Consider the following 15,379-nt stretch of genomic DNA (forward strand, 5'->3'; position numbering starts at 1 on the left):
CACCTTCACCAGCAACCCCCTACTTTGTAAAATCTGGGTTGCTGCCTTTCTGGCAGGGCTGAGAAAGTTGTCAGCAGCTGAGCTGCACAGGAGAGAACCTTATTGTTCTGCTTGTCAAGTACGATGCCGAGATCATTGCCTGCATGCTTCAGTGCACACCTCACAAATTACAGCTGTACCTGCATGTGGGTTTAATTAGGTACGTTCGCATACAAGGGAGCTGAAGCATTTCAGTGCTGGCTCTGGCAGTACCTATTCCCAGCACTCTGACGTGGAAAGAAAGAGTAAAAGGACTCCTTTTCACAAGAATGAGAAAAAAAAAAAAAACAAAACTGGAAAGGAAACCTACAGTTAAAGCTGGTCAGTGCTTCCCATTATCATATCTGCAGTGCAGGCTGAAAGATCCACAGTAGTAGCAGGGGCCTGAGACATGTAGCGGGGATGGGGCAGGCCAGAGAGAAGTGCAGTGTGCTGGGGGGAGCTCAGGGCAGGCATGTGGGGCCAGAGAGACTCTGGGAACAGAAGCTGGTCTACAATGGTCTTTTAAAACCTGTACGTTTCAAAGGTGTTGGATGAAAGTCTGGATTATCCTAAGACATGTTACTAGGGACAGAGGGGAGTGCAGATCCAACCTAATCAGCTGAATTCATGTGTGAACATCTGAGACAGAATTCTCTACTAGACTTTGCTGTGTTTGCTAACAAAATTTCATCCAGCCTTGTTCTTTTTTGTTCTTGTTGCTTTTCAGTAATTAAAGATTATGATACAGCTGTGATCATGCTGTAATCTAGATAGATCCTACACGTCTATGCCAGGCTCTAACATTACTTCTCATAAATTTGCACTTGATTTGTCTTCTGCAGTTAGGTCTTTATGCCAGTTCTATTTATGAATTATTTGAATAAATGAGATATTAACCAACAGATGATGGCCTCAGTTCCCTAACATCTGACTGAGGTTGCCATTTGTCAGCTGGCTCTGAAAATGAAGTGAGGAGAGTGAAGAAACAGATGCTGGAGCAAGGCATTCATTACAGCTAGCAGAAGGACAGGGGCTACAGATACGCTACAGAAGACCAAAACCTGCATTTCCGTCTTCAGCAGCAGAAGACTGGCTGAGCTGTCCCTGCAGTTTGAGCTACCACACAGCTTTTTGAAGAGATGGTTTCTCTTGTTAGAAAAAGAAGATAGTGACCTTCCAGGCTGAAATTGTAGATGAATGCTTTTCCAAAGGCAGTAGGGAAACTGCCCTTAGTTTCAGCTGTCAAAAATAGAAGGCATGTCTATGACAGTCATGATATACATAACATACAGCACTGAACTGATCTCTGGTCTTACTTCATTTCAGTATTATGAACAGTTTACAATATACAAAATACTGCTTTAACACATGTCATGTATTTTACAAAGTACCTAGTAGATATTTGACATTAAAGGTAAATGTTGTTTATCTTTAATAAGGTAAAGTAAGGTTTATGGTTGTTTAAAACAGGCATAGAAAAGAAGTTTATTTTTTCATAAAGTATTTCTTGGCAAAATATTAGTGGTGACAAAGTTGAATTAATACAGTTGTTTAACACTCTCCCAAGGATGGTTTCCCTTTTCCTTTGGTTTCCTTTGATTTCCTTTCTCTCCTCCCTCCACAGACCCTCAATAGGTTTTGTCCCTGCTCTTTGCATTCTACTTCAGAGCATAAACTCTTCTGAGGAAAAACACAGATGAGAAAAGTTTGCTATTGCTTTCAAAAGGAGCTTGATTTGACTCCAGATCATCTTCCTGGCCATCACAACACAAGAGTAAGGGCTGCAAGGAAAAATCTAGGGGCTTTTATGGAAATTCAGGGCTTTATTCTAAATGCACTCAGGTGCAGTTTCACAGGAAATTTCCAAGGGTCTTGCCAAGCGGTACAAATCAAAAGTACAGTCTCACAGTCAGTATGACCACTTTGCCTGAGACCGAAAATGATGATTTCCTCTGAGCGGGGCTGATTCCAACAAGTGCGTCGGGCTGCTAAGGTTAAATGTAGCTCTTGTGAAAGCCAGTCATTAATGTCACTGGAGTTACAGCAAGGATGTATTTAGGCCAATGTACTGAGAAAAATTTGTGGTGTAGAAGTACGAAATGTCAAGCATGGTTGAAAGGTTCCGGGGCATGTGTGTGCATATGGGTAGAAAGATGTGATTCCTTTCTGCTTTGTTTGATATTTGGCTTTTTATTTTGTTAGATTTATGGAGTAATAATTTATCCTATACTATTTCTATTCTGTTTGTCATCTTTATTCCCTCAACTATTCAAAAATCAAGGCTTACTAGTTTTGGGTGGATTGAGAGGTAACATGTACATTGGGAAATGAAATGAAACTGGAAAGTCTGTAGAAGAAAAGCACCAGGAAAAAAACCTAAAAGACTGCTATTATAAGAGGGCTGAAGAACAAATATGGAAAGAATATATCTGTGTTTCCTATTTATTTGAGTGAATCAGTGACTGTGACCTACATAAACTGTGGGTCTGATATGTTACAAGATCTGTTTATCTAGGTACTAGCCACAGCATGGACACATACAGCACCGGCTTCAGGGCTCCTGGGGGAACACTGCAGACTGCCCATGGCAAGCCAGTCTAGAAGCTTTAATTTGTAGATGCCAGAATGCTATTATTACAGGAGGATTTTCTAGTATCACTCTGCAAGTGGATCGAAATCTCTCCCCTCACTACATGTAGACCATAGGAATTGTGTGCATGAATATTAATTATCATGGAGCCCAGTTTCCCTACCGAGGAGTCTCCCCTTGGGAATGCTTCGCTATTCTATAGTAAATTCAAGGTGATCCCACACCCCTTCTTGTGTGTAAGAGCAGAAACTATACCCAAAATGCAGATCACGTGCATCAATAAATGCATCTCAGCGAGAATAAGTCAGTGACACATCTTATTCATTTTAGTCTCTAGGAGGTCTTCATAAAACCGTTTAATGAAAACATGATTTGAGATGCTTGCACTGGATGCAAAGGTGAAATAGAGTCCTCCCCTACATTGCTGTCAGCAGAGGAAAAAGCTGTGATGGAGTTCATAACAGACTTGGACCAGCTGATGTAAATTGCCCGACCTCCACTGACTTTGACACAGCTGAAGTGGTTGACCCTCAGTAAAAATCTGACCCAGTAATTCTGGCTCTTACCCAAATCTGTCTTTTATTAGCAAATGAGTTTCATGAAGTACCTTTATCCATCTTACGCCCCTCTTCCTATCTAACCATTTTCCAGAGCAGGACATCCTTCGGTACAATTCATTTCACTAGGTTCATTCCCCTGAGGTTTATAAATAATAAGTTGCCTAGGCAGAGCATTGTATTTGCTCTATCTGCTTTGTTTAACTCTGTAAGAGCTGTGTTTCCCTGCACAAAAAGAAATAGCTTGCAAGTACCTAACAATATTCAGGACAGTACAAAAGATGGTACTGAGTAACGAACCCAGCACAGCTCAAACACCCAATGAAGCCTTGACAAAAGCCTCCCGCAGCCTGCTCTCCCACAGAGCCAAACTCCAAATTATGTCTTGGTGCAACAGCCTTGATTCTTCCTGCCAAATTGAGGGGGAAGCAACTCTAGGAGCTAGCTTGGCAGCAGGACCAACTTGTTGGGGTTGGGGTTTCCCACTCCCAAGACTTGCACTTGCTTTCCTTCTATTTAGCACAGGATTGATTTGGAGTGGGCACTAGGGAAGAAAGCATGCTGGAAACTGCTGTACAGACTGCAGGAATTAATTAAACCCCACTGGAACAGAGAGGGAGCAACAGAGAGTGTTTCTGCACTCTGTGCCTAAAATCCACCTGAGAGAGGGTGCCAGAGCTTGGGTGCTCTCCCCTAGGGCTGCTGAGGGCTTTATTCTGTGAAACTGTTGCAACCAACAGGGACTTAAATCCTGCCTGGTAGAGCTGCGACCGGACACATCCCTGAAGCAGCAGCCTGGGGAGTCACAGTCTACCCGATGCTCAGGCACAGACACTGGTGGGAGGGGAAGTGGGCTGTGGGTGGCTTACTTGGACTTTAGCACCTGCTGGCACCTTTGCCCAAGCCTGGTTTTGGGGCTGGTCCTTACCCAGCAATTTCCAAAATACAGGCTCCACCAGAGGGCACAGCCACCCAGCAGGAGTGGGGAGCTGGGGCAGCAGCAGAGGCAGCAGCATCAGGAGGATGCTCCTGGGAGCAGAGGTACCCCAATAGCTCGAAGGGCTGGCTCCTGCCAATCCCAGCTGCATTCTAAAAGGAACTGGGTTTTTTGTTTAAAAACACACTGCCCCTGCTACTTTCAAAAGTGGCCCAGCATCTGCTTTTGGCATCAGAGCACATGATCGATCACCTGGGCAGGGCAAGTGAAAGGAAGATAGCACAGCCAGAACATCACTTTTTTTTTTTTTTTTTTTCAGTGATTTTTACTTACTTTTGACCTTATTTTGTATATGTGCACCAGGCAGGCTTCCTGAGGTAGCAACTAAGGGTTACCATTTCTTGCCACTGATACAGTACTAGAACCTGGGGTAGCTGATGAGAGGTCATGATTTATGACTCAGATCAGAATTTGACCCTTGTTCTTTATTTGCAAAAGCCTTCCACTTATCCAATAGTTACCCAGTGACCAGTGTGCTTCAATGATTAATTTTCTTCTGTTGGAAGAAACAGAAAAAAACCCACAAGCTCTAACTTGTAAGATGATAATTTTTTTTTGTAGCGGCTGTGCCTAGTCTACCTGTGAGCTGTGGAGCTGAGAGGGGGGTAGGAAGACCTTTCCTCTCTGACCCAGGGCACCTCTGTGCCCTCCATTAGCCTGTGCAGCATTTCTAAGGGGACAAAGAAGAGGGAGGGCATCCCTCTTTCTTTTGAGCCAGCATGTGCAGGGAAACTGATAACACACCCTTCAAGGAGGTATAAATCAGGAGATGCACCCTCCTTGAGCAAGGAAGAGCTCAAAGCTTCTATGATGCCTCCCAATGCTCACTTTAGAGCTGCATTATCTCATTAGGGCTCTCCCTCTGTGGAGTTATTAAAAGCACACTTGAGTTTTCTCTATTTGTCTCAGTAGATCATCATGGCAAGCACAAGCGTTGTGTTATACAACATGCCAGTAATTAACACCTAGCTACAGCTCTGTGGCATCTAGGTCTTTCTTAACTGATGACCACAAGTCAAAGACAAGCATTTCTACTACTAACAGTAAGAATAGGGCACATTTTAATTTTGTGAACAATGTATGTAGCAGATAAGCAACATAGTAATTGTGCTTTGTATGTAAAATGACACTTTCCTTCTAAGTCTCCCCAAATTTTTAACACTCAATAGTGAATTTAGTCTAGCTGTATCTGCTGTGATGGAAGAGTTCTCAGTTTTGCTCTTCAGATTAAAACTGAAGCAGAGAAGGGACTTGTCAGAAGTATCTTGGAAACTCCCATTGACCCATTTAGGCTAAATGAATAAAAATCTTTAAGTTCACAGTTTCGGGGTGTAATTGTGAATGGTATTTGTGTATGTCTGTTTGTGGGGCCTGACTGACATCTAATAAATATTCTGCTGACTCCTGTAATTAAGAATAGTCACTTTGACCTTTAGAGCCCAAGACATGAGTTTCTGGTGACACAAGTTATACACATACAGAGCAAGTGATGAAATTTCCTGTCTTCTGGGTGTTGGTTTGAACAGATGAGGTTCTCAGATAAGCAATGCATTAATTCACTGTCCTTCTGAAGGAAGCTAGTGAAGAGGCCTGGATGGAAATGCAAAGAATCTTCAGTTGGTTGGGTCCACATAGTGACCAGTGGTCATATGTGACCTTCATATATTCAAACCTTTGATAACCATACGGGCATGCCAGAAAACTCACCCCTCTTCTCAGGATTATCCTGGAAAAGGGAGACTGAAATGACTGTAAAAAGAAGTATGGGATCAAAGACAGGGGAATATTTCTGTTTCTTCCTATGGAAAGGCAATTCTTATCCTTAGAAAGATCTTTCCTGATATCTGACCTTTAAAAATGCTGAAGAAACTCATAGCTTCATATTTTATCACCCCTTTTTTCACATTGAGTAATACTTAAACAGATACATTCACATACTACCTTATGTCCATGTGACAACTTATGGCTTAACCCCTAATACCAGAACTCTGAATCCCCCAATTTCCAAATCAGAATCATTTCAAATGGAGCCCTCTCCCACATCGAGTGCAGGTTAGCCAAGCTGAGCAAACCAGAACTTGCCTCATTCTGGTCAAAATAGTCAGCCTAGGGCTAATCTGTTTCAAGCACTCTGCTCCTATTAGTGAGAAGTAGTTCCTGCTATAGGCTTTCCCTGCTACAGGCTTACCCTTGATCAACACCTGGCTGTAGCAACACACATTTCCCAATTTACAGACTGGTAGATAGGTGACCACTGGAGCAGTAAAACAAGATAAAAACAACCAGATAGCCAAAAATGAGACACAGTCTGTCTGCTCAGGAATACATAAACCCAAAGAGAATTAGCACTTCACATTTTAGCACCCTTGCCACACGTAGCAGGTGGTTTTTCTTCCACTGCCCATCCTACAGCCTCTGGGCCAAGCAATCTGGCTCATTTTGCCCCTTTGAGAGGGCACAAGGTGACATCCCAAGTCCAGCTCCACCACGAGCCTCACTACTTTCCCCTTCCACAAGACAGACCTGACCCTTCAAGGAGCCAATGCAATTCACTGCACAAGATATTAATTTTCTTTCTGATTTTTTGTTTCTTTGGGGCTTTCTTTAGGTCATGTACCCACCCACTGTAGTGAGCTGAATCAGCTGGTAGAGGGGTGAGGGGATTGCCAGGGCTGGGGAAGCAGGAGGAGCGTATGACCAACAGGAGAGCAGGGAGCAGAAACTCCCCCTCTGTGGCAACCAGCTAGCTCAACCCTTCCACCCAGGCAGTCTCTGCCTGATAGTGTGGCAATCAGTTGGAGTGCAGAGAGCAGGATGACTTGTTATTTTGGAACACTCCCCAAATAGCACTCATCCTCCAAATGACTGGAAGACGCCAAAAGAGTCATTCCTGTGGCTTGTCTCTTGGAATGCAAACAGCTTGTGGCACACAGGCATGGTCATGTACCCAACTGAAGGTGTCTGCTTCCACAGGTGGGTGGGCTAGGGTATCCAGAACACCCTTTGGGCTAGCAGATAGGACATGGGATTTATGGGAATAGCTGCTGGATGCCAGAAAGAATACTGGAGGACACCTCAAATGGCAGTACCAGGCACCTGTCTCCCTGAAAATGCACTGAGATTGAAGTCACTGACATTAGACTCCTCATCAGTGCCAAAACATATCTCCAACTACACTGATAGAACACTGCCTGGGAGAAGGGGTACTCCTTGAGTAGCTCGAGTAGAGGCTTGAGTAGCAGTGGCAGAGCCTGCCCACAGACTTCCCCATACCTCTGAAATAGCAACAGCAGGCTGAAGATACAGTACAAAAGCTCTCCCTTGACCCTATTGACTTCCTACAAAAATCATATTTCTTCATGGATTCAATCTAATACAAACATAGAGCACTTTTTCATGCCAACAAAAAGCACTTCTGAGGCCAGAAAATACCTGTGCAGTCCCAAAGATGTTAAAAAAAATGTTTAAAAATTAAAGGCAGCCTTTTAGAAACAGATTCTCTGCACAACTGTGCAACCACTTTTATGTACGACTTTTCTTTCTTGTACTCTAAAGTGCATGCAACTCTAAATTGCAAAGTAAAGTTATTCTATGGACTATTTTTTCAGATTCCAGATGGCACAGAGCAAGTGACTTTGCTATGTAAAGCAAAAGATTTTAGAGGAGGTGACTATAAAGATTTTCCCAGCTTTTGTACCCCCTTCATTACTGACTGCAGGATTAGCCCATCTGATTAATTGAAAAAAAAACCCAAGAGGAATATTTTCCCATTTTCACTTTTGAAGAATCAGTTTAGGCATCTTTTTTTTGTTTGTTTGTTTGTTTGCAGTGATTTTTTTTTTTGGTAATTCCTTAAAACATATACAACCAATATTTGTAGAATTAAATGTCACAATATTACATGGAAGAATGAGACCTTCTTTTCCCCCTTTGAAATCATTTAACCTTTGTGCATACCTGTATGATCTCAGCAGCAGCATGAGGTTAGGCAGCATAACTGATGACTGAGTCCTGTCCTTCATTTTAGTAACCTCTGCATGGGATTTCTGTAGCACATTACAGTGGTAAGTAGTAATAATAATCTTAACTGGACTAAATAAGCAATAATTAACAGGAATTAATTCTGTTATTGCTTTCCTGCTAAAGGAGACCAAGTGATGATGTTCATCTTCCAATGGGCAGTGAGTGGGCTGAGCACTATTTCCAAATCCCACTCGAGGCTCCATTGCCTCAGACAGCAAGCGTGCCACCACATCTTGTCCCTGCTGAGGTCACCAGGAGTTTCCAGGGCACTTGAACCCTGTAGCAGAATCATGATCTGTATGTACTGCAAGCTGTGACAGTTGGGATAGAGCCTGAGAGCCATTTGGCAATATCACTGTTGCATTATCAGGTTTTTTTTTAAGGAAGGGAGTGAATGAACACTATCAGTTGTGCTGGTTCTGGGAGCAGCTAAACCTGCACAGAGCAGAAACATGTGAAAAGTCCAGGCCTGCTTAATGACACTTTCCTAATTGCAGCTGGCAAGCAAGCTCCCTGCTAGAGGCTGAAACTGCGAAGAGAAAAGCCTCACCACAGGATTTTCAGGGTGCCCAGTATTTTGCTCTGCAGCTACTTCATCAAAGTGCCCGTCAGCTTTTTGCTTATTTCCAAGATTGTGAAATATTCAGAAACAGGCTTTAAAAGAACATCAACGTATGAAAAATTATGGAAAGTTAAGGTTGAAGTTCACACACTTGTCGTTATCTTTGTATCGCTCCACTTGTCAGTGAAAATATACACATACCCACGCATAAATAGGCACCTATAATAACATCACTAATCACTTGAAGCAGTGCTTTCTCCTCCTGTGGCTCTTTTGTATGGCACCATAAAATTAAATAGTCTTTAGAATGTGATTGCACAGACTCCATTATTTCAACCACATTTTCAATTTTTAATTCAAATAAAAAGTAGTATGTAGGAAAATCAAGCAAATATATGGATGAACATCAAAAACCTCTAAGACAGATATTTAGCATGACCTCAGCATGCAAACTTAGGTGGTTCAGTGTAGTCATCCAGCTCCAAATTCACATGTTCATGTTTGAACTTTTTGCCTTTCACTTCCTCATCTCACCTCCTTCCCTTACAAAACAGATTATTTTTGCTGACCTCTCAGCAATGAAAGTCAAATTATTTTCTCTCAGGTTTACTGATATTGTTTAACCCACAGTTGTAGGGAAGTAAGTACACTGTCGGTGTCATGATCTCCCTGGCTTGTAGGGGTGAAGCAATCTATAGGTCTGCAGATGTACTGGCAGATAATGTAGAAAAAACCTTGTGTCTTTTGCTTATGAATGAGTACCATCTGGGATATGCTTAGAACTGCTACTAGTGAACGCAAAGATGGGAAATTCAAATTCTGTGATTTATATGGAAATGGCTATAATGAGGCAGGTCTGGCTGTTGGATTGCATTTTATGCACAAGACTTCATGTGCTTTGAAACCGCAGAGATTTTCCACTTCTTGCCACAAACCATGGCCTAGAGCTTCAGCATGAATTGAAAAATGCTCCTGCTTCTTATGGCTGTGAAGAAAATACTGAGAGGGGCTGAGGACGTGAACCATGTGAAGACAAAGATATAATTACCCCACTTACAACCACACTGAGCTTTTATCTGGCCAATCTAAGCCATAGCACTGACAATGAGAAGGAGCAGATTGCTGTCCAAGCTACCCACAAGGGCTGCATGCTAGAGTTACTGCCTGGCCCCTGCGGTGTGCTCTGCAGATTGCTCCTGCCCATCATCTTTTCTGTTGTAACTGGCATGAGCTGCATTAAAAATATTGCAGAACAGCTTAGATCTAGGTGGTTACAGAGCACAGGGGTGGTTTAAGTACATGATCAAGCTGGGTACTATAGCACAAATGAATGGGAGTATGTTGAGCCATAGGTTATTTTACAGACCTGAGAGAGGACACAATAATTGTGCTTTAAATTTCTTTATAACATTTTGATGTTGATTAATGCTTACTGTTGCTTTATTATGAGCTGACACTTCGTAAGACGGTTTGTTCATAGGGTTTGTTTAGGCTTAGCACGGCATTCATCCAAGCAGCTTACCAGCTGTCTGTGGTTGAGTCCAGGAATAATGCAGCAGCACAGACTAACCCAATTTGCTTGCCAGGTAAACTTGGGCTGTCCATAAGCATCCCTTGGCCGTCTTTTGTTTATTCCTTGGCACTTTCTGAAACTTTTATTTTTGTTAGGACCAATCAGGACCAGCTAGTAATCTTAAGGAGGTCCTTTATTAATTCTTGATATCAACTCCCATTTTCTTATCCAATGGCACCACCTAATTGTTTTCCTATTACGGGGCGTATAGGAGAAGCCAGTTTTTCATGGCTTCCATTATTTGTATGTTGCTCTGCTTTCAAATATGGCAAAATTGAAGACAGAGAGATTGAATCCTTTAATGCATTAATTGATATAGCTCAAAAAACCCCCACCTTTCAAGCACACGGGCCTCCTTCAAGTTCTGTTTGTTTTAGTAATTGATGTTGTTTAAACCACAGTGTCAGCTCATTGCCACTTACTATATCTTATGTTGACTTGTCAGCAACATAGCATCCCATTTCCCAGCAGCTGCTAAGAGTTTAGTCAAGACTTAGCTATACACCAGTACAACAAACTATTCAAAATTACTCCTTACAGCAATAGAAACCTAATGAGTTTTGCAATAAATTAACACTGTGACAGGGAAGAAAAAGTATTTGCTTAGTAACAGGAATGATAATGGTAAGGTGCCTAACCTGATTAGACAGTTCTTTGTAAATCCTGAAAGAAACTGCTTGCATTACTCAGCCAAAGCGTCCTGGGTAAAACGGAAATGGCATTAACATGTATCTGACAGGAAATGCAACATTTAGTTGCTATGTCTTCTATATAGCTTTAGAAGACATACTAAATGAGGGGAATAAAAGTATTGCTCAATAACTACCTATTTACTGACTGAGATGGGCACCCCGTAGGAAAAAGAAACGTATGCACATGTTATGTGTGCAGAGGGACTTAGGTTGTATTCCCTGTCTCTTGAAACCACATCATTCTCCCCACATCCTTCCTCATGAAAGGTATCTACAACTTTCACTTCAAGTTCCTGCTTTTATGTGAGAATTAAATACATTACTTCAAGAATGATTACGTAAAAGTTATTTCCCCTTAAAATAGACTATATTTTTTTGTTGTTGTTGACTGCTCTTGACTGCAGTTGATATAAGCAACCAGAAGCAGGGCTTAGAAACTACTCAAGGCCCAGAAGATTTTATGCATTCTTCCATTGTCCACACAGATTTTGTAAGTGACCCTGAGCTTTGGTATTAACTTGCAGATAGATAGTCACATGCTAGGGTGAATTTTCAGGTAGCCCTCATGAGGCCAGGACAGGACGAAAAGAAGTATTCACTGCCGATTGCTTAACCTATGCAGAAGTCATCGAAAGCTATCGAAAAACTGGAGAAGTTCCTGGTGAGCTTTTGAGATGCATGTGAACCCCAGTCAGGCTTAGCATTTTGAAGCTGTTAATATATTTCCCAAAACTGTTACAGCTGATTTTCAAGCATTGCTGGGACTTGCTTCTACATGATGCCTTGCAGAGTCAGCACTCCTGAATGAGCACCCAGTGCCACACAGATGCTTCGAATCTGGATGGCAGCTGAGTCCCAAGACAGGTATTTCCAAACAGAAACCCTGGTGGCAATAGTCAACCTTATCTGAAGCTCTGTGGCCATCCAAACCCTAGAGGAGCCCTTGCCATAGCATCTCATAACCTTCAGCTCCATCCTGTGCACTGCACCAGCTCTGGCACTGATTTTAGGAAGCTGCCACTGTAAGGGAGCAGGTCTCAGGCCTTCTGGCTAATCTGTCACTTCAGGATTTCTAAAGTCCATCCACACACTCTGGAAACTGCATTTGGGGCAGTTCTGTTCTGAACATCTGTTCAGAAGGAAACTCCCAGACCATAAACTTCAACGCACCAGATACTCATGAAATGATCAGAAGCAATAAGCCTTTAAGGCACACGTTTCTAATCCAAAATAGGTTGGAGTTGCAGAAAAAGGGATACTGATATTTCCCCCCCCAAAATGGAGAATTCTGGTAATGGTCTCTCTGTAACAACTCCACTTTTAAGACAGAAAAAAAATATTTTGCCACTCATGGGTGTAAATATAACCAGACACAACAAATATTCTCACAAAATTGGAGCCCAAATTTCCTTATTTTCTAGTCATTTTCAAGCAAAGAGCATTGACATACAACAGCATTGTTGTATCACACATTAATTTCTCCATCTCTTTGTAACAAAGGTATCGCTCAGATGGATGAGCAGTATCACCTGAAGCTTTTAATGGAGCAAGTGCTGATGCACACTGTGGTGAGGACATCTGGAGCTGACACATCCAAGTTTAATCCTACAGGAATTATATCTAGCAGAGGAGCAGGTGATGTGGGCCAATATCTGCCATGGGCAGCATTTAACCTCCAGCATGATGGCAAGGAGAAGTCCCATGGCTCTAGCAGACCTAGAGCTCTGTAGCTGTGAGGAGCCCTTTACCCTGTGCTTCATCCAGCCACCCAATGTCACGTGTGGTGGTGCTGGAGATCTCTCCAGATGTCTTCACCCATCTGCCTTCTGGTCCCCATCCACAAAAACTGCCTGCCAGTGGAGATTTGGACTTTTAGGGGCACATCCTTTGGAGCAGGAGGGCATGTGAAGTCAGCTTTCCCAAACACCACTCCACCAGCAAGTTCAGTAGCCACTGAAAGCTGATGCGAGGCAGTTTTGAAAATCCCTGCAGCTCTCAGAGCCTCTCATCTGGAAAGCAAAGCTAGCGCTATTGCTCTTCCCCTTCATCCTGCCTGTACTGACAGTAATCATTTTGAGAAAAGGACTGAAGGACCTTGATCTGTTGAAGGCCTTTGGGTATGATAGTAATAAATAATAATTTAGCATGACCTTGCAGTTTCAGTGTGAGCAGCTTGAGGTTCTGTTTGCTTAAAACCCCCTGTCAGGTGACAATGTGAGAAACTCAGCCCTCGTTAGGGAAAAAGAAAAGTTCTAATTGTCAGGAAAAAAGGAGAGAAAAAGGAAGAACATGACTCTGAAGTCACACTAGTCAAACGCAAGCAGGAGCATCTGACTAGTTGGCTGTTGACATCCCACAACGTGAGGGCTCTCTCTTTGCTTCTCTTTCTCCTCCCTAGTGCTTGGGTTTAATGACATTGAACACTTCCATGTTAATGAGAACTGAAGTCCACAAGGGACAAGAGCATGCTGACCCATGCTGGATCTGCTCATTTTCTTAACATCTGCTGGCTTTCTTGACACAAAAGCTGTTCTCCTGCCTTCAGACTGCAAGTTCGGTGGGGGCTGGGACGGCTGTTTTAGCCCAGCTCGCACTGTAAAGCACGTCCCGGGTGCTGCCGGAGCCGGAGGAACTCAGCTGGAGACATCAGCATGTGGTAGATGAGACGGGAAGGGAAAATTAAGGATCCATAAACACCGTGTACCTTAGCTGCCAGGAGAGCTGAGCAGATGATCGTTACACCCGGGGTCCCTGCCCCATGCTGCCCCAGCCACGGGGCAACATCCCAAACGTGTCTGTACACAGCGGGGAGCCTGGGGCTCTGCAAGACAGTGACAGCTTGGGGACACTCACCAGCACCCCCTTCCCTGCAGCACCTCGGGCCTGGCTGGGCAGGGGGCAAGAGAGCCCAGCGCCGCGGAGCGCGGCAGTCACAGCAGGGGCATATTGAATTCAAAAGCAAACAGGGCGCGGGGTGTAGGCTATCTGGGGGCAGTGTACGCGTTTGCTTTTCTGGCTAAACCTCAGCTTGTGCCTCTTTACTTCCCGGCTGGCCAAGGAGGGCGCGCAGGGTGCTGCGGGAGCGGTTCAATACAGAGGTGGGGGCTTCCGATTTCTGTAGTTATTTTGGAGGGCCTGGAGGGGTGTATGTGTGTGGGGTACCCTCCGCGCCCTGCAGGAGCGCAGCCCCGGTACCAACCGGCGTCGTCCGCCGGGCAACGGCGGCGGGTACGCGAGAGTGGGCGGGTGTCCCGGGCGGCGGCGGCGGCGGCGGCGGGCGGGCACTAAGACCGCACCGCCCCCGGGCGCTGCGCGGCGGCCGCAGAAGAGGAGGAGACCGGCGGGCCCGGGAGGAGAGGCGCGGAGGGGAGCGGAGCTATGTTAAACCCGGGATACCGCTGAGGCGGGGCGGGCCAGGCCACAGGCGGGGGCTCTCCGGCATCGGGCGCGCAGGGGCCCGGCTCCCGAGGCGGCGGCAGGCAGCATTTCGGCGCGGAGAGCGGCTCCGCAGCCACCGAGCCAATGAACATGTCAGTGTTGACTTTGCAGGAATACGAATTCGAGAAGCAGTTCAACGAGCATGCGGCCATCCAGTGGATGCAGGAGAACTGGTGAGTGCCGCCCCCCGGCCCCGCCGATCGGCGGAGAGGCGCTGAGCCCATCCGGGTGCGCGCTGTGTGCGCCCGGCAGCGCGGTGCGGCTCCTCGCCGCCGTGCGCGGGCACACGGGCGGGCGCTACTGCCGGCGCTACCTGCGCGCCCGTGCGCGGGGCCGCCCCGCCGGGTTACGCAAGGCCAGGGCATCCCGCCGGCGGTGCGGTGCTGCTCGGTGTGCTGCGGTGCGGGCCCCGACCTCCCGCCGCCGCCTCCTGCCGTGCCCCGGCCTCCGGGTGGCCCGGCGGTGCAGAGCCGCACACGTGCCCCAGGCTCTGCCCTCGGCCTCCCGTGCCTCCATCCCTGCCCGTCCCTCCCGCTCCCCGCTCGTTAAAACAAGTTGCGCGTTTGCCAGTGCTCCCCGCGGAGCCCCTTTCCTTCCCGCTCCCCTCCCCCAGCTCCTAATAAAACTTCATTTGGAGCCATGCGGCTATTAACTTTCCCGGCGTGTGCAGGGAGCTGGGGCGAGCTGAACCGCGGCGGGATCCGCCGTGCTGGTCGCTGCGCAGAGACTCCGCGGGGTTGCCCGGGCTGCGACGAGATGGAGCCGCACGGACACACGCGCACAGACACACGCAAACGGACATATGCACGCACACAGCCTTGCCCGCCCAACGGGAACGCTGTGCCGGTAGCCTGCTTCGTGCCCCGCACTGCCCCGGCGGCAGCCCTGGTCCCGGGCGCGGTTCACGCTGCTACCCGGGCCTCGGC

The 15,379-nt window shown here is 45.7% G+C and overlaps 1 protein-coding gene across 1 annotated transcript in view; it reads left to right on the top strand.

Annotated features, from left to right (window-relative positions):
• The first annotated feature begins 14,306 nt into the window (after positions 1-14,306).
• Positions 14,307-15,379, top strand: part of ELOVL6 (ELOVL fatty acid elongase 6) — a 77,869-nt gene continuing 76,796 nt past the window's right edge. The window contains exon 1 of the mRNA XM_057404539.1: positions 14,307-14,626. Within this exon, the coding sequence (XP_057260522.1) occupies positions 14,538-14,626 (89 nt within the window). The 5' untranslated portion in view covers positions 14,307-14,537. The remainder of the gene's footprint in view (positions 14,627-15,379) is intronic.

This window comes from Pezoporus wallicus, unplaced genomic scaffold, assembly GCF_028554395.1.
Source record: "Pezoporus wallicus isolate ANWC-B61680 ecotype Strahan unplaced genomic scaffold, APGP_CSIRO_Pwel_v1 contig_1583, whole genome shotgun sequence".
In the NCBI taxonomy this organism is placed as follows: Eukaryota; Metazoa; Chordata; class Aves; order Psittaciformes; family Psittacidae; genus Pezoporus; species Pezoporus wallicus.